This window comes from Vidua chalybeata, chromosome 27 (assembly GCF_026979565.1).
Source record: "Vidua chalybeata isolate OUT-0048 chromosome 27, bVidCha1 merged haplotype, whole genome shotgun sequence".
Taxonomy (NCBI): Eukaryota; Metazoa; Chordata; class Aves; order Passeriformes; family Viduidae; genus Vidua; species Vidua chalybeata.
Window position 1 is genome coordinate 4077371 of NC_071556.1, and position 17144 is coordinate 4094514.

A 17144-nucleotide genomic window follows, 5' to 3' on the forward strand; every position below is an offset into this window, starting at 1 on the left:
GGGACACAGGGAAGGCTTCAGGCATGGCCTCTGCAGAGAAACCTCCTGTCCCTGGTTCTCCCTCCAGCCCCTCTCGGAGCTGGCACAGATTTCTGTGCCTCCCCCTCTGCTCTAATCCAGGGTTTTCCTGCTCTCAGCCCCTGGCTGCAGCCGTGTGGCTCAGCCCAGGACCCCCTGACCCCCTCTCCCCATCCCCAGCCCTGTGCCATGGCTCTGACCCTGGGGCTGCTGCTGGCCCTGCTGGGCTGTGCCACAGCACCGGATCCTGCCCTGGAGGAGGCCTGGCAAGGGTGGAAGAGTCTCCATGCCAAGGAATATCCGGGGGTAGGTCCTGCTCCCCACAACCCTCCCAGCATGGCTGGGTCCTGCCCAGGGGGTCTTGTCCACATGCACCCACCCCACCCTGTGCCCCCTTGATCCAGGGGCCATTCCTGATCCTTCTGCTCCTCTGGCAGGAGGCTGAGCCCCTCCGCAGGGAGATCTGGGAGCAGAACCTGCGCCACATCCAGCAGCACAACCGGGAGGAGTCGCAGGGGAAGCACAGCTACCGCCTGGCCATGAACCACTTCGGGGACCTGGTACCTGCTGCCACCTTCCCTGGGCGCTCCTCAGAGCACCCAGAGCTCCATCCAGGGGATCGGGGAGGGGATGCTCGCAGGGTTTGATCCAGGCAGTGCCAACTCCCAGCTCACTCCCGGGGAAGGGTGTGGGCACCCCTTGGCATCACACGAGCTTTCCCTTGTGACCTGCAGACGAACCAGGAGTTCAATGAGCTCATGAACGGCTACATCCCAGCACCGAGGGAGGAGCCAGCTCCGCTATTCCAAACCTCGGCAGCCCCGAAAGCCCCGATGAAGGTGGACTGGAGGGCCAAGGGCTACGTGACACCCGTAAAATCCCAGGTGGGCACGGGCTGGGAGCCCAGCCGGGGCTGTGGGATCTGGGCAGCAGAACTGAGCAGGAGCAGCAGCAGCTCTGTCCTGGCCCCTGAGAGCAGCACCGGGGGGTCAGAGCACCCCTCTGGGGGTGATGCCCTGACCCCCGCTGTCCCCACCTCCCCCAGGGGGACTGCGGGTCCTGCTGGGCGTTCAGTGCCACGGGGGCCCTGGAGGGGCTCATGTTCAGGCGGACGGGGAAGTTGGTGGCGCTGAGCGAGCAGAACCTCATCGACTGCACCCAGAAGCTGGGCAACAAGGGCTGCAGGGGGGGCTACGTGCAGCGGGCCTTCCAGTACGTGCGTGACAACGGCGGCCTCAGCTCCGAGAGTGCCTACCCCTACACGGGCACGGTAAGGGACAGCAGGTGGCCCCGGGATGTGGCAGAGCGCTGCTGGTGGCACGGCCCCGGTGACGCTCTCCCTCTCTCAGGACAACTCCGGCTGCCGATACAACCCCTGGTACAAGGCCGCCACCTGCTCCGGCTTCAGGACGGTGCCCCGGGGCAATGAGGCGGCCCTGACGCAGGCGGTGGCAGCCGTGGGCCCGCTGTCGGTGGCAGTGGATGCCAGCAGCCACAATTTCCAATTCTATAGCTCAGGTATTGTCTCCTCTTCAAGGGTAAACTGAGGCAGGGCCACCTCTCTGCAGGCCTGGGCTGCTGAGCCCTTGTTGAGCCCCTTGCCCAGGGCCCCCCAGCCCCAGGGAAGTGGTAAAACCACCTGGAAATGGGACCCCAGCTCACCCCAGCCCTGCTCCCCCCAGGCATCTTCACTTGCCCGTATGGCCAGCAGCAGCTGAACCACGCCATGCTGCTCGTGGGCTACAACAGTGCCCAGATACGCAACTGCAGCGTGAGCTACTGGATCCTAAAGAACAGGTGAGGGCTGGGGGGGGTTCCCCCGAACCTGCTGCCCCCCAGGTGCCCATCCTCATGGGTGTGCTGATGGATGTGCTGCTCCTGTCTCTGCCTGCAGCTGGTCGCAGGGCTGGGGTGAGAGGGGCTACATGTTCCTGCTGAAGGACGCCGGCAACCAGTGCGGGGTGGCCAGTGATGTCAGCTACCCGCTAGCCTGAGCCAGGACAGCTCTCCCTGAGCCAGGACAGCTCTCCCTCCTTCCCACCCTGCCTGCGAACCCACAGCTGTTTCCTTCTGGAAAAGGGCTTTTGCTCCTCTGCAGCAAGAAGCAATTAAAAGTGCCTTGGTTAACTGGGTGGTGCAACCAGGTCCTTGTGAGGCAACCCTGGCACCAGGGACGGCTTGGGTTGGATGGGAATTGAAGCCCATCTTCTTCCTGGACACTTTCCAGGTTGCTCCAAGCCCCCTCCAACGTGGATTCTCCCTCTCACCACGCTCAGCGTTCTCCAGGCCTTCCCTCCCAGCCCGGCCATCCTGCTGCCCTTTGTCCCCGAGGTCCCCACAGCCCCTTGTCCCCATGGACGCTTGTCCCAGTGGCACCTTATCCTCATGGTCCCTTTGTCCCCTGACCACAGGGCCTCTTGTCCCGTGACCACGGTGCCCTTGTCCCTCTGTCCTTTGTCCCTGCTGTCCCCACGTCCTCCTGTCCCCGCGCGGTCCCCGCCGCTTTGGCCCGCCCGGGCTCCTGCCCACACCCAACATGGCCGCCGTGCCGCCGCCGCCGCGCTGACCCCTGCCGGCCGCCGTAGCCCGCGCTTCCTCTCCAAGATGGCGGCGCCCAGCGGGAGGAGCGGCTGGCGCGCGTGGGCCGCGCTGGTGCCCGCGGCCCTGCTGTGCCTGGCGGCCCGCGCGGCCGCGGAACCGGGCACGGCCCCGGGCGCGGCCCCGAGCACGGCCGAGTTCGACGTGCGGCCCGGCGGGGAGGTTCACTCCTTCTCCAGGAGCCTGGTGAGCGGCCCGGAGGGAGGGAGCGGGAGCGGAGAGGGTACGCGCCCCTCGCTGATTGGCTGCGCGACACGTCACTCATATGGCCTGCTGTGGGGATTGGCTGGACGCGAGGGGGGGCGGGGCGAGAGGGTGGGGGGGGGTCCCCAAAGGGCTACAAGGGCAGGGGGACCCCAGGGAGAGCGGGGGTCTGCGAAGAAAAGGGGGTCCCAAAAGGGCGATAAAAGGGCAGGGGGACCCCAGGGAGAGCGGGGGTCTGCGAAGAAAAGGGGGTCCCAAAAGGGCGATACAAGGGCAGGGGACCTCAGGGAGAGCGGGGGTCTGCAAGGGAAAAGGGGGTCCCCAAAGGGGGGCTCTAAAGACTGGGGGAGCCCAGGGTAAATGGGGGTCTGCAAGGGAAAGGGGGTCCCAAAGGGGGCTACAAAGGCAGAGGACCCCAGGAAGAAAGGGGGTCCCAAAGGGGCGATACAAGGGCAGGGGATCCCAGAGAGAGCAGGGGTCTGCAAGGGAAAGGGGGGCTCTAAAGGCAGGGGGACCCCAGGGAGAGCGGGGGTACTCAAGGAAGGAGGGAGCCTCCACAGAGAAGCCCCAGGTGGGGTTCTCCAGCAGAAGGGGTTCCCCAAGGTGGGACACCCAGGGAGGAGAGGAGACCCCCAGGGATGGGGACCTGCCGGGGATAACGCCCCCCCAGGAGAAGGGGGGGTACCCCAAGGGCAGGGAGAGGGGAAGGGGGTCTCAAAGAAAGAAGGGTCCTCATGGGAGGGGGCTCAGCAAGGGAAGGGCCCCAGGGCAGAAGGAACACAAGTCCTCACCCCAGCTCTCCAGGCAGGGGTGTGGGACCCCCCAGCACCTCCTGGCCAATATCCAGGCAGGAGGAAATGGCCTCAGGTGGTGCCAGGGGAGGTTTAGGCTGGATATTGGGAAATATTCTTCATGGAAAGGGAGGCCAGGCGCTGGCACAGTGGTGCTGCTGGAGTCCCCATCCCTGGAGGGATTTACAGCCGTGTGGCTGTGGCACTTGGGGACAGGGATCAGCGTGGCCTTGGCACTGCTGGGGCACTGCTGGGTGGGTGTGGGGGGGGCTTTTCCAAGCTCAGCAATTCCTGGGTTCTGTGGGAGAAAAGCTGGTGCTGAAGCGAGGCTGCTGCTGTTCCTCTCTCTGGCAGGGGGATTACGGCTGCACCTTCACCTACTCGGCCCAGGGCGGCACAAACGAGGTGAGCTGGGCAAGTCCTGCTGCAATCAGCTCCTTTTTCTCACCCTAAAAGGAAAAGGGGCCGGGAACTGCTTGTGTGAGAGCACAATCCCAGCTGCAGGGAGCAGGAGGGGCCACAGCGAGCGCTGGGGGGGGTGGTGGGTGAGTTATTTTGGAGCTCCTGCTGCAGCTGGAGGGGAGGGATTGGCCTCGGAGGGTTTTCCCCACGGTGACTCCGGGTTTTCCCTGTGCAGCAATGGCAGATGACCGTGGGAGTGAGCGAGGACAACGGGCTCTTCTCCTGCTCCATCTGGAGGTGTGTCCTGAGCAGAGCCACCACAGGGGTGGCTGCAGGGCAGGGACAAGGACCCAGCTTCCCTGCTGGATCTGCACCTGGTCAGGGAGGGTTTTCCTCTCCCAGGGATGCTTCTCGTGCAGCTGTTTGGTTTATAAATTCCCTGTTCCCCTCTCCCCTGCTCTGCACAAAAGCTGCAAGAGATCCAGAGGTGGCTGTGGTGGGGGGGAGGGAGGGAGCCAGGAATCCTTCACTCCTCTGCACCTCTGTGCCAGATGACAAAGGCTCTGCTTTCTTCTTTCAGGCCCCAAGGGAAGTCTTATCTCTTCTTTACCCAGTTTAAAGCTGAAGTGAAAGGAGCCAAGATAGAGTATGCCATGGCTTATGTAAGTCCCAGCTGATCCCGGGGAAGCAGGAGTGTGGGAGGCTGCTATAAAACATGAATTAGACATGGAAAACATTTATTAGACATCTGTGCCATAAAATGTGCTCCATCACGTCCCTAATTAGAGACTGGTGGCAGGCAGGAGAGGGGCTGCAGGTGGGCAGCCTGCTCCATTGTGTTCCTGCCCTCTCAGCCACAGGGATTTGCTGGGAGGGGGCTCCAAAGGCACCAGGGCACAAAGGGAGTCTTGGATTGCCTCAGCAAATTGCACGTGACAAAGCAAATCAAACCTCTGCTGGTGTTTTTGTCTGGTTCATTCTTCCATTTCCCAGTTTCCAGGGGTGAGGCTTTCACTCACCCTAAGGACACGAGTCCGTGGTTTAATAGGAAATAGAAAAACAGAGAATTTCCCTTCAGATTTCCTTTGTGCACTTAGTTCTTTCACTGCAAATCTCAAACCCGTTCATTTTCAGTGGGCTGTTGGTTGCTTTGACTACTGTGACCTCTTGGATTGCCTCAGCCTCTTACACCTCCTTCCTTCCTCTTTCAGTCTCAGGCTGCTGCGGGTGCCCTGAACGACATCCCCTTAAAACAGGAAGAGTTTGAAATCACTGAAACAACAGGTGTGTGCCTGAGGGAGCTGTGAGAGAGGGGCTGGGCTGGGGGACAGGCCAGGTGTCGGGATCTGTGATATTTAAATGATCCTGAGATTGTGGAAAGTCTCTGTCTTTCAGCCCCACTGCCAAAGAAGGAGTTGTAATTTGTCTGGGCTGGTTTTCAAGGCTGTTTATTTCTTCTTATCTGCAATATTTTCTCTCTGACCTGCAGCAGGTCTGTCTTGCAGGGCAGCGTGTGGGTCTCTGCCCCTCAGTGGGATGTTACAAACATTCTATACTAGAAATTGTGCTGTATTTACAATAACGTGCCAATATCCATCACCCATGTTGAACAGTGTGTCCCCAGCCCAAACCAACAGAAAAATGCCAACACCACAGTGAGACATGGAGGGCATGAAGAAGAAGAAAAAGGACAAGGCCCAATTTTCCTCCATCTCGCCCCCTTTGAACCCCTTATCTAGAATCCTAAAATTCTACTTTTGCACCCGTGCCACACTAATTACTACTGATATCAAACACTCAGAGCTTGCAATTCATCCTGTAAGACTGAAAACTCTTTTCCATGGACAGAGATCAGAGGCAGTGTCTCTCGGGGCTCTGTACAGGGGGGTTTCTGACCCCTACCAGGGTTCCAGACCTGCCAGGGCAGCCACAGGGATGCCCTGGATTCCCACAGCCAGTGTAAGCTCAATTCCTGGTGGCAGTGCCATGGAGCCAGGGGTACGGTGCTTTCAATCCACCACTGACAGCTGGATTTTGTGGGTGTTAAAGGAGGGGTTTCTCCCCCAGCCTGGCACGTGCAGGAGTGGGAAGAGCAGTGCCCAACACCCTGGGAAGGGCCCAGCGGGGCTGTTTTGTTCCTGCTTTTCCATCTGCTGATCCTGGGCTTTTCTCTCTCTCTCTCTCTCTCTCTCTGCAGTGTCTCACAGGGAAGGCAAGTTCCGTTTCGAGCTGTCCAAACTCATGATTGTAGCAAAAACCCCCCGTGACGAGCTGTGACCCCAGGCCAGCCCCAGGCAGGGGGCATGGCCAGACCAGCATGGCAGTGAAGAGATTTCCTGGTTACCTGCAGGGTTTTTCTTTTGGTTGGCCAAACCTTTTATGTTTTCCATACTGAAATGTGCTGGGGACCGACACGAGTGGGGCTTGGAGGTGTGGGGACAGATTTGTTCTGCCTTGTGTCAGAGTAACACCGTGCTTCTGCAGCTGGAAAACCCCTGGGAGGCTCCTGATCCTCCTGTGGCCCTTCCTGCTTGGCTGAGCTGCTGAGCAGGGCAGAGCTCCCTGGAAAGGGGCTCCTTATCTGCCTGGCTGGGAAGAGCAGTGCAGGGAGATAAGTGGCTGGACTTAAGCAGGGCTTGCTAAAGGGAAGTTGTTAACTCTGTAGTCTCTGGAGAGGAGATGATTTCTCTCTCCACCAGCGTGACAGGAGGAAATAATTAATTTAGGGGGAGGGAATTGGCCAAAGCTCTGATTCCATGGTGAGTGTGGGGCTGGGGTGGATGCAGAGCTGGGCTGGGGGAAGGCAGAGCAGCTTATTCTGACACAATCAGGAATCAATCCAGGCAACACTTCCACGTGTCAGCACAACCACAGGACTATTTTATACCTACAGAAAAATGATTTTTTTTCTTATCCAGAGTAATAACAGGGAATGTGCAATTCCTTTCCTGTGTAAATACAGCACAAATAAAGAAATAAAGCATCGTGCTCTGGCCTGAAGCTGCTGTACTCTGTCCCTCCTCCCCTCTCCAGCTGAGTGGACCTTTGTTGCTGCTTGGCCAGGAGGAGCTGAGGTGTCCCTGGGGAATTTGGGGGCTGCAGAGTGTTTAGGGGGATCTTGCAGCTGACACAGACACACACCTTGGGAACAGCAAAGAATTTCTGGCTGGGCATCCCCCGGCCCCAATTCCACCACACCTGCCTGGGATTCCCAGCTTTGGTTCCTGTCCAGCAACTCCTGATAGGGACACAGCAGCCCCAGGGGGGGACAGGAGTTGTTCTCAAAGGCCACTGGCCCCTGTCCAGCACACTCCTGACAGGGACACAGCAGCCCAGGGGGGGACAGGGGTTGTTCTCAAAGGCCCCTGCCCTCCTGAGGGACCAGCACCTCGTGGGCTCCTGGTTGTTCTCCACACCCCCTTGTGAATGGGCTTTGCCCCCAGCCCAAGCTGTGTCACACAATTACCAGTGACAGCTGCAGCCAGGCCTGTGAAATGACAGAGACAGGGCCTTTGTGTCTTTTATTTAATCTTCTAAAGCTGAGAGTTATCAGTGCCAGTGGTGGGAAGGGAGCAGGAGCGGGAGCCGGCAGCCGCCCGTGCCTGGAGACATCCAGGGAGCAGAAGGCACCAGAAGGTCATGGAGATAAGGCCAGTGGAGATGGTGTGGTGTCTTGGGTGCTAAAAGGGCAATTTCCAGTGCTCAGAGCTGAGCTCAGCGTGCTGGGAGCCACCTGAGCATCCCTGCTGCTCCAGGAGCCAGCCCTGCTCCCTGCTGCCAGGGCTCCCCTGCTGCCAGGGCTCTGCTTTTGGGGCCCTCCTGGGCCCTGAGGGGATGTGGGGGTGCAGAGGAGCACGTGTGGGTGTCTGCTGGGAGCAGGATCTCACCAAATCATGGAATGGTTGGGGTTTGGAGAGACATTAAAGCTCATCCCGTGCCACCCTTGCCATGGGCAGGGACACCTTCCACTGTCCCAGATTGCTCCAAGCCCTGTCCAAACTGGCTTTGGACACTTCCAGGCATGGGGCACCCCGTGCCAGGGCCTGCCCACCCTCACAGGGAGGAATTCCTTCCCAATATCCCATCTAACCCTGCCTTCTGGCAGTGGGAATCCATTCCCCTTTGTCCATGCAAATCCAGGAGCTGCTCACTGGACACTCAGTGGACAGCTGCTCAGCTGGCCACTGAGCAGGGACAGCACAACCAGCAGCAGTGCCAGGGGACAGAGGGCACAAACCCCAGGTCACAGAGAGCCACCACCAGCTGGGGGCAAAGCCAGCTGTCCCCAGGGCTCATTCTGTCACTGTCACCACTGCTAGAACAACCTCACAGAGCTCCCAGGCCACACAGGTGAGTTTATTTAAACAACTCATCAGGGCTACAGAGATTGCTAAAAACGAACATCACTCAGTCAAGGGCATGGAAAAGGGATGAAATCCCAGGGGAGCTTTGGATGACCACCAAGGACAGCGCTGGAGCTGCCAGGTGGCACCACCACAGGAGCCTGGTGGGCAGTTGGGTGTTGGGTGGTTCCAGGGATCCAGGGATGGAGCAGCTCCCCCCAGCTCCCTCCCAGCTCTCCCCCAGGTGAGGAGGGATCCTCCTGGTCTCAGGGACTTGTCTTTGAGGACACCTAAGCTCAGGCAGGAGCACCTTCCTGCACCATGATTTGCTCCCACCACGTTGTGGAGCTGCTGGAAGGAAACCAGAGAGTTCCACAACCCTCCAGTTACGGGGTCTCCGAACTGTTCACCCCAACAACGTCCCACCTGCTCAGAGACACCTCAGAGGTGCTTCACACCACGAGTCTTTGGTTCAGTTTCCCCGCAGAGGGATACAACAGAGTTCGAGGCAAAGAGTCCAAATCCTTGGACTCTGAGCTAAAGGCACTTGGTGGGCAAAGGAAATCAAACTGTACAGCAGGGGCCCAAAATCCCAGGATCCCCTGGAGAGGGCTCAGCCCAGCGCAGGGAGGGGTTTGCAGACCCTGGGCAAGGGGGAGACAAAGTCAAGAGGTTCAGTCTCTTGGAGAAACGAGGAGAACACAAGTGAGCACTGCAGGGGAGGAGGAGGAGGGGATGGCGAGCCCGGTGAAGACCAAAGCAGACATCACATCTTCGGCCTCGCGGGAGGCAGAGTCCGGCTGCCAGGAGCCCACCCTCAGATGCTGTCCTCCTCCAGCATCTTGTTGACCCCTTCGCAGATCCTCTTGAGGTGGGTGCGGTAGGGCTCGGCCGGGCCGTACAGAGCCGACAGGAACTCGTAGTCCGCAAAGTGGTTGAAGACGTGGTTGATGCGCGAGTGGGACTTGGCCGTCAGGTGCCCGTTGACCGCCTGGTGCAGCAGGTCCCGGCACTCGGTGAGGACGCCGGACATGACCCTGCGGTCGAAGGTGAAGTCTATCTGGTGGAAGCTGACGGCCGTCATGGCCAAGGTGTGGACCTTCTTGCGGAACCGCTCCATGACCAGCAGCTCCTCGGGGCTGAACTGCCCGTTGCGGTAGAGAACCCCCAGCTTCATCACGATCTTGATGAGGTTTTTGATGATCTTCTGGGCCTCTTTGCGGTTGTGGGTGTACTCCTTGGTGGCCCGGTACAGCTCATCCAGGATCTCGCTGCTCGTGTCGTCGATGAAGGCGGTGGCGATGGTCTTGGTGGCCATTTTGCTCAGGAGCTTCTTCTGGGCCTGCAGGGCCAAGTTCTTGGTGCTGAAGGTGTCCATCTCTGCGGGGGAAGAGGCACACATGGGTCAGTCCTGGCTCTGCATCCGTCCCCATCTCACCTGGGCTGGTGGAGTGTCCCAGTCCACAGCAGGGGGTGGAGCTGGATGAGCTTTAAAGTCCCTTCCCACAAAAACCATTCCATGATTCTGTGATTCCTCACCTCCCCACGCAGATTTTTGGCAGGAGAAAGAGCATCTCCATGCAGTGGCGAGACTGAGGGAGCCCCTGGGTGCCAGGGCAGGTGAGAGCTGAGCTCACCCCCCAGGTTTGGTTGGTGGGATCAGTTACAGGGTGTTCCCACCTTCCTTTTCCCAAACTCCATGGAGAAGCTGCAGCGAGCGAGGTGTCCCTACCTGAGCACCGCCCGTGATCCTCCATCCCGGTGTCCCTCCTGTGACCAATACCTCCCTCCTCCCGCTGCAGGAAGGACTCTTGCCCCATCACTTCAACATTTTTCCTTCCTTAAAACCTGACTCATTTCCTGCAGGGTGAACTGGGGACAGCCCAGGTGGCAGCTGAGTCACCCCCTGATGCCGTGTGCCACATCCACCCCGGTGCTGGCCGCGGCCAGAGCGGCACAGCTGGTTTGCAGCACCCAGCCAGTGGCATGGGAGCCCTTTTCCCTGGCACTGCTCGCCCTGGAACACCCACACAAGCTCGGACTTGTTCTGCTGCTGCCCCAGCCTCCTCCAGAGCCGGCACTGCACGGAGGTGAATAATTCACCCAGACAGGAACCTCACCTCCAGCCCAACTCCCACATCCCGGCGGGACCAAATCCATCACCTCGGGCAGAGCGCGGCTTTAAACTCTGCTGTGAACGATTAAAACGCCGCCGACCCTGGAGATGCATCTTGGCCTGGGAAACCGCAGAGCTACAAATCACAGGGAGGGGAGAACAGCAGGAAAACAACCGGGATGGATGGGCAGAGCTGGGAGCTGCTTATGCAAGAGCCTGCACATGGCATGGACAGCCTGGCAGAGCAGGAGGGGATGGGATCAGCCTATAAATACATCCCCAGGGAGGGGAGAGGAGATATTTCAGCTGAAGGGTGCTGCTGGTGTGAGGATGGATGGGGATAAATTGCTCATGCGGGTTTAGATTTGATGTTAGGAAAGGAATTCTTCCCTGAGAGCGAGCTGAGGCCCGGGCACAGGGTGCCCAGAAAAGCTGTGGCTGCCCCTGGATCCATGGAAGTGTCCAAGGCCAGGTTGGATGGGGCTTGGAGCAGCCTGGGGTAGTGGAAGGTGTCTCTGCCATGGCAGGGGTGGGATGAGATGAGCTTTTGGTCTTTTTCCAACCCAAACCATTCCACATCTCCAGGATTCTGTCACAGAACCGAGTCTGTCCCCATCACAGGCAGCTCTGTCATTCCCCCTTGGCCAAGCTGAAAGTCTTAAACCCCTCTGGGGATCCCCAGTCCTGCTCCTACCACTCTGGAGCACACACCAGGCTCTCAGCTCCTCAGGGATCCCCTGCTGTGGCCAAGGCTCCCCCAGCCTGTCATGCCAGGGTGATGGTGCTGAGCCCTGGCTCCCTGAGCATCTCCCAGCCATCAGCTCCCAAACCCGAGGGCAGCCAAGGCTCTGTGGGGATGAGAATTCCGGGAGCAGTGACAGAGACATCGCCTGCAGGGTAATTTACAGCCCTCAGGAAAAACACGGAGGTTTGGAAGTGTTTCCTACAGTGGGAAAACATTGATTTTTGTCAGCCTGAGCCTCGAGCTGAAGCTCTCACAGTTAATAAGACAAAAATGACAACGCAGAGCCTGGTGACAGCAGCTCCTGGGTCAGGCTCATGGAATTCCAATGGCTGCATCCAGGAGCCTGGAGGGAGGGATGGGCAGGGTGGGCAGAGGCAGCTCCATCTCCTCTGCCCTGGCTCTGAGGGAACTCAATTCACCCATGCCAGCCATCCTGTCCGGAAGGAGCAGGGCTTTGCTGTGGTGTTGACAGCCTGGAATTTCCCTCCCCAGGCTTGTGGGGTGCTCTGGGAACGGTGCCTGGATAAATAGGAATTCCCACACCCGAGCTCTCTCTCGGGTGACCACAGACATAAAGCGAGTGCAAACTCCACCTCCAGAACACATGAGAAATAGGAAGTGCCAAGTCCTGCGAGCTGCCCACGGCTCCCAAATGCCAGCTGGAATAATGGATCAACTCTCTGCTCCCTGCACCAAATAACACCCGGCTGCTCACAGCCCTCCCCTGCTCTGGGACCAGGAGCATCGCTCCAGGGGGGAAACGGAGGCATGAAGCATTATTGGGGCGGGGGGGGGGATGTCTAGGGACCCCAAAAGTTGTATATAGGCAGGTATGGGGATCCCAAAAATGCAACCAGCTCCCTCTCCAGTGCCCAGGGATGGTTTTATAGGCTGCTTCCTGCAAAACCCAAGGAAAGCCAGGCTCACCTCCTGCTGGCTCCTGCTGCACTGGGATGGTTCCCCCGGCACCCTCCGCACCACGCTCGGCCCACCAGGACCTGCTGACTCAGCACCAGCAGGAGATTTCACCGGAATGAGCCGTTTTCCTGCCGGGAAGGGCCCCACGACCCCATTGTTCACGAGGGGCTGCTATCAGCACACGCAAGAATCGAGCCTTGCCCCGAGCAGCCAACTGGAGCCTGAAATAACCCACTTCACTTCCTTCCTGTCGCTGAAGTTTCCAGCCCGGCTCAGGGTTTGGGCTCCCCCCCCCCCCCCCCCCCCTTCTTCTTTTTAATGAAAACGCCCTAAAAAACAGCTTCTTCTTCTTCCGAAATGGAGCAGCCGAGTGCTGCTGTCACCGAGTTCCTCCCTGCTCCGGAAGAGTGCGGCAGGGCTGTGGTCCCAACGGTGGCTTTGGGGACAGGTACAGCCCTTTCTTGGAGGGTTTCCACCCATTTTGGAGGTTTTTGGGGGAAGTCTTGCAGCCCTGAGCGGTGGTGTGAGGGTTGAGGTGTCCTGGGTGAGGACACAGAGGGGTGGCCCTGTCACAGGATGGATGTGGTCCCCTGGGGACTGACACGTGCCGTGCCCATCTCTGGTTTGGCGTTCACCCCACTGGGCTTGCACCTCACCCAACACCAGCTGTGACCTGATTTCCCAAAAAAAAAACCTCTCCCACACCACTGATGGCACAGGCATCAATCATCATCAGAAAGCTCCTGTGTCTGAGGGGGGAAGACAAGACCCTGTCACCCTGTGGTCACCTGGCGCCGGTGGCACCACAGCAGAGCTGCCAAGTGAGCGGCGTCCAACCCAGGGGTGATATCATCCCAATTATCATTTTTACCTGCTCCAAAGATCCCTGTCCCTGCCTGTCCCTTTCACCTGGCTCCCACCAGCGGCTCCATGGACTTGATCCCCCGAGCCCCCCCAGTTCCCTTGGCAGCGGGTGAATATTTCATGCAGGAAAGGAAAAGCACTTAATTAATTCATGGAGCAGCACAGAGGGGGAGGCTTCACAAAGCTCCAGCTCAGAGCAGAGGCACCTCTGCCTCCTCTTCCTCCTCCTTTCCCTCCTCCACCTTCCCACCGCGGCCATAGTAACTTGGATTGTCTTGCTACAAATTTCCTCCAACATGGAAACATCGTTTCCCAACAGGATAAACATTGAATAGTGGCGATCTCCCTGGATTTCCCTCCATCCCACAGGCTGCTCCCTCCCTGCTTTGGGAACCACCCCTGCTCTGCCCCCCAGCATTCCCAGTCCCCTGAAATCCGTGGCTAAATGCCAAATGGGTGGATGGGATCCCACTGCTCTGCTCTCCATCCCCCGGCATCGCTTTCCCCCGTGCTCCAACCCCTATTAATTAATTAAACCTCCTGGATTACAGGAGCACCGGGCAGTAACCTGAGAGCCCCAGCAGCGTCTCCAGCCTGTCCCCCACCATCCGTGACCCCAGCAGCTCCCAGGCCCCTGGTTACCAGCGCCGGGAGAGCCGAGGAAGAGGAGCGGGAGGAAGGCCGAAGGACGCGTGCCGGCCCTCGCAGGTTGCCATGGGTGCAAAGAGCAGCCGGAGACGCTGCCCGGGCGCGTGTGTGCCGAGCGGGGTGAGGCCGGGAGGAAGCCGCTGAGTAAACACCTCGCCCGAGGAAAAGCTCGTTTCTTGGCAAGGCCGGAGTGAATCCGCGGCTGGAGCGGGGACCGGGAATGCTGCGGGGCACCGCCGCACCCGGTGCTCCCACCTTGCCCTGCCCGCTCCCGGTGCTCGCGCCAGCGCTGGTGCCAAGCATGGCATGTCCCCATCACCGTCCCCTCCGCCTCTGGCACCGGGATCTGAACTCCTCCGTGCCAAAAATCTCCTTCCCGCAGGTGCCCTCGCTGGGGCTGCAGCCATGGGAAGGAGACGGTTTGGGGTTTTGCCTGGGAATGCTGATCCGCCCTGGCAGCCCCAACGTGTCTGTGCAAGGAGCTGAGCACATCCGAGGGGGCTCTGGCGGTGCCAACCCCGGGCACGGCTGGGGAATCCCCGCCGGTGCTTCCCGTGGGAATGGGATCCCGGCATCCACATGGAGGGGGTGCTCAGGGCTGCTCACCCCCGCACAGGGCAGGGGGTCATCCTGGGGGGCTGGTTTGAGGAGCTGGTGTGGCATCATGGAATTCTCCCTGGGATTACTGTGCCCCGGGGGGGAGGCAGCTGCCAAATTGGAGAGGAGGAGGAGAAGGAGCAGGAGGAGGAGGAATGGAGGTTATTTTAAGGAGAGAAGGAGGAGGAGGAGGAAGGGGGGTTGTTTTATGGTGGGGAGGAGGAAGAGGAGGAAGAAAGGGGGATCTTATGGAGAAAAGGCAGAGGAAGAGGAGGAGGAAGGGGTTTATTTTACAGTGAGGAGGAAGGGGGGGTTATTTTGGAGCATCTGTCTCGCCTTCCATTTCCTCCTTTTCTTTTTCCAGCTGCCATCAAGCTGCTCTCTCTGGCAGCAACTTCCTTTCTCCTTCGTTTGGAGCAGACGGAGACTTATGGGGAAGTAGAAAACAGAGGCTGGGAGGGGGGAAACTGAGGCCAAACCACCATCCGTCCGTCTGTCCGGCTGCGGTGGGGGCCAGGGCACATCACATGCTTCCTGCCCCGGGATCAGGAGGACAAAGTCGCTCTGGGAGGGAGGAAAACTCCATGGGACAATTCGGATCCAACGCTGGGCTTGGGGTCAGTAAAGAACGGCCCAAACCCTTCCCTGCTCCAGGGAAGATTAGTCAGAGTTGGGAGCTTTTACACCCAGCTCTTGCCCCGGGAGGGATCTGGCCTCTCCGAAGGGATTAGTCTTTCCAGGAATCGAGGAATTTCATCCTCTGGAGCGCAGCGGTGGGAGGAGGGACAGGCGATGCTCGAGGCCAAGTGCTGCCATGGGGCACCCGGCCCTGCCCTGGCACGTGGGGCCGTGACAGCCCCACGGGGGTGGCTCCGGTGCCTCCTCCCAGCTCCCGTTATCCAGCACCCACCGGACCCAGCGCTCTTTCCAGCCCCGTCGCATTTCCCTTGAATCTGGGGGGAAATCGCCCTTTCCCCGGGGTTTATCCACCTGGGAAAGCCGAGGCACATCCAGGGGCTGCCGGGAGCAGCTCCGAGCCCTGCCCGCGGCTCCCCAAACCCCCCTTTCCCCCCGGGCTCCCGAGGGCCCGGGGCTGGGCGCGGCCGTCGGTGCCCGGTGACACCGGGGAGGGGGGACACACACGGATGATTCCCGGGATGGAGGGCGGGAGGTTTCGCCCCGCAGCGCAAGCACGAAACAGGCCGGTACCGAGCGCCCCCGCCCACACGGACCGGGGAAGATGGGAGGAACCGGGAGGAACTGGGAGGTACCGGGAGGTACCGGGGGAACCGGCCCTTACCTGCAGCCTGACTCGGGGAGAGCGGCGCCAGGACCGGGACCGGGGCTTCTCCGGTGCCCCCGGCGGGACGGGACGGGGCGGGACGGGGCTGGACGGGGCGGGGCCAGGCGGAGGGTCCCGCTTCCCCCGGCGCCTCTCCCTGCCCGGCGGGCTCCCGCAGGCGCTACCAGTGCCCGGTCCCCGATGCCGATGCCCGGTGACGACGTCCGGTGTTCGGTCTTCGATGTCCCGGTGTCCGACGTCTGGTTCCTGCTTCCCGGTGCCGGTTCCCGGTGTCCAGTGTCCGATGTCCGGTGCCCGGTGCCGGTTCCCAGTATCTGTTTCCCGATTCCCGATGCCGGTTCCCGGTGTCCGGTGCCCGGTGCCGGTTCCTGGTGTCCGATTCTCGGCGTCTGGTTCCAGGTACCCGGTGCCCAATGTCTGGTTCCCGGTTCCCGGTGTCAGTTCCCGGTGCCAGTTCCCGGCTGTCAGTGTCCGGTTCCCGGTGTCGGTTCCCGGTGTCCGGTTCCCGGTTCTCAATGTCCGGTTGGCGGTGCCGGTTCCCGGCTCGCAGTGTCGGGTTCCCGGTGCCGGTTCCGGCTCTCAGTGCCCGGTTCCCGGCTCTCGGTGCCGGTTCCCGGCGGGTCGGGGCCTCCCGCCCGCGGTCGCCGCCAAGTCCCGCGCGGGGCCGGGAGCGGCGGGGGCGGGGCCGGGGGCGTGTCCCGCGGGCGGCGCCAGCCAATGGCGGCGCGGGGCTTGCTACGAAGCAGCCAATGGGAACGCGCGGATGGGGCGTGGGCGGGGCCGGGGCGGGCGCGTCCCCGTGGGTCCCGCGCGCGTGGGCCGGTCCCGGTAACGCGCGCGGGGCGGGTCCCGTGGGTCCCCCCCCCCCCAGCCCGCACGGGGGTGACGGGGACACGAGTGGGTGTCGGGGACACGGGTGGGTGACGGGGACATCGGTGGGTGTCGGGGACACGGGTGGGTGAGAGGATCACGCGTGGAAGCGGCGTGGGACGCCGGGAGGGCGCCGCGGTGCTGACGAACCGGAGCTGAGGAGGGCGCTGCTGGACCGGGCTGAGCGTGGGCAGCGCCGCGGGGTCCTGCAAAGCTCCCCCTCCTCTGCACACAGCGGCCCCACGAGGGGATGTGACACCCGTGGGAAGAGGGGAAGGCGTGGGGGCTGCCGTGCTGCCGGCCGAGAGCAGCGTGTGCGGGAATGTTTAGGCCCGGGGGTCGTGGCTGTCAGTTCATCCCGGCGCTGGGGACCCCCCCCGACATCCCAGAGATTCTGAGCTCTCCAGCATCGGGAGCGTCGGGGCATCCTTCCTCTTCCTCCTCCCGGCTCAGCGGGCAGGAGCCGCGGCACGGGATCCTAATTCCCAAAGGTGGCATTAAACAGATTAAAGGTGGGATTTAGAGCGGATTAAAGTCTGGATTAACGGCAGCCTTGACTTGAGTCTTGGTCTCATGCAGCGGCTGGGAAGCGAACCACAAATCCTCGCCAACCCCCCCGGCCCTGATGCCCCCCGCCCCACGGCAGTGCCCGACACCCCCGGGGCATCGCCCCCACTCCCAATATCCCGAGGATTTCCGCTGGTTCCAGGTCGTGCCGGAACAGTCG

General features: G+C 60.8%; 3 protein-coding genes across 6 annotated transcripts; 2 read left to right on the top strand and 1 right to left on the bottom strand.

The window, feature by feature from the left end:
* The first annotated feature begins 207 nt into the window (after window positions 1-207).
* LOC128800492 (procathepsin L-like) lies at window positions 208-2327 on the top strand. Its single transcript, XM_053965705.1, has 7 exons — window positions 208-324; window positions 456-578; window positions 753-902; window positions 1064-1288; window positions 1368-1536; window positions 1701-1815; window positions 1913-2327. Exons 1-7 carry the CDS (start codon window positions 208-210, stop codon window positions 2010-2012), a joined length of 999 nt encoding a protein of 332 aa, XP_053821680.1. The 3' UTR covers window positions 2013-2327.
* Window positions 2328-2622: 295 nt separating this feature from the next.
* Window positions 2623-7013, top strand: MYDGF (myeloid derived growth factor). Its single transcript, XM_053965704.1, has 6 exons — window positions 2623-2802; window positions 3966-4016; window positions 4249-4310; window positions 4594-4675; window positions 5225-5297; window positions 6211-7013. Exons 1-6 carry the CDS (start codon window positions 2623-2625, stop codon window positions 6288-6290), a joined length of 528 nt encoding a protein of 175 aa, XP_053821679.1. The 3' UTR covers window positions 6291-7013.
* Window positions 7014-8348: 1335 nt separating this feature from the next.
* TNFAIP8L1 (TNF alpha induced protein 8 like 1) lies at window positions 8349-16186 on the bottom strand. 4 transcript variants are annotated; one of them, XM_053965703.1, is made up of 3 exons: window positions 13642-13686; window positions 12145-12263; window positions 8349-9736 (listed from the first exon to the last, which is right to left on the bottom strand). In XM_053965703.1, exon 3 carries the CDS (start codon window positions 9732-9734, stop codon window positions 9174-9176), a length of 561 nt encoding a protein of 186 aa, XP_053821678.1. In that variant the 5' UTR covers window positions 9735-9736; window positions 12145-12263; window positions 13642-13686; the 3' UTR covers window positions 8349-9173. The 4 variants fall into 4 exon arrangements, with proteins under 4 accessions (XP_053821678.1, XP_053821676.1, XP_053821677.1 ...); XM_053965701.1 differs by lacking the exons at window positions 12145-12263; window positions 13642-13686 and adding an exon at window positions 15545-16186; XM_053965702.1 differs by lacking the exon at window positions 12145-12263 and having other exon boundaries at window positions 13642-13696.
* Between the last annotated feature and the right edge of the window lie 958 nt (window positions 16187-17144).

Bases quoted from the DNA above. Each gene is read 5' to 3' on its own strand.
- LOC128800492 (XM_053965705.1), top strand. From the start codon at position 208: ATGGCTCTGACCCTGGGGCTGCTGCTGGCCCTGCTGGGCTGTGCCACA. The intron at 1,289-1,367 runs GTAAGGGACAGC...TCCCTCTCTCAG, and splicing joins CCTACCCCTACACGGGCACG to GACAACTCCGGCTGCCGATA. The intron at 1,816-1,912 runs GTGAGGGCTGGG...CTCTGCCTGCAG, and splicing joins TACTGGATCCTAAAGAACAG to CTGGTCGCAGGGCTGGGGTG.
- MYDGF (XM_053965704.1), top strand. From the start codon at position 2,623: ATGGCGGCGCCCAGCGGGAGGAGCGGCTGGCGCGCGTGGGCCGCGCTG. The intron at 4,311-4,593 runs GTGTGTCCTGAG...TTCTTCTTTCAG, and splicing joins TTCTCCTGCTCCATCTGGAG to GCCCCAAGGGAAGTCTTATC. The intron at 5,298-6,210 runs GTGTGTGCCTGA...CTCTCTCTGCAG, and splicing joins TGAAATCACTGAAACAACAG to TGTCTCACAGGGAAGGCAAG.
- TNFAIP8L1 (XM_053965700.1), bottom strand. From the start codon at position 10,516: ATGGATTTGGTCCCGCCGGGATGTGGGAGTTGGGCTGGAG. The intron at 9,737-10,476 runs GTGAGGTTCCTG...CTTCCCCCGCAG, and splicing joins ATGTGGGAGTTGGGCTGGAG to AGATGGACACCTTCAGCACC.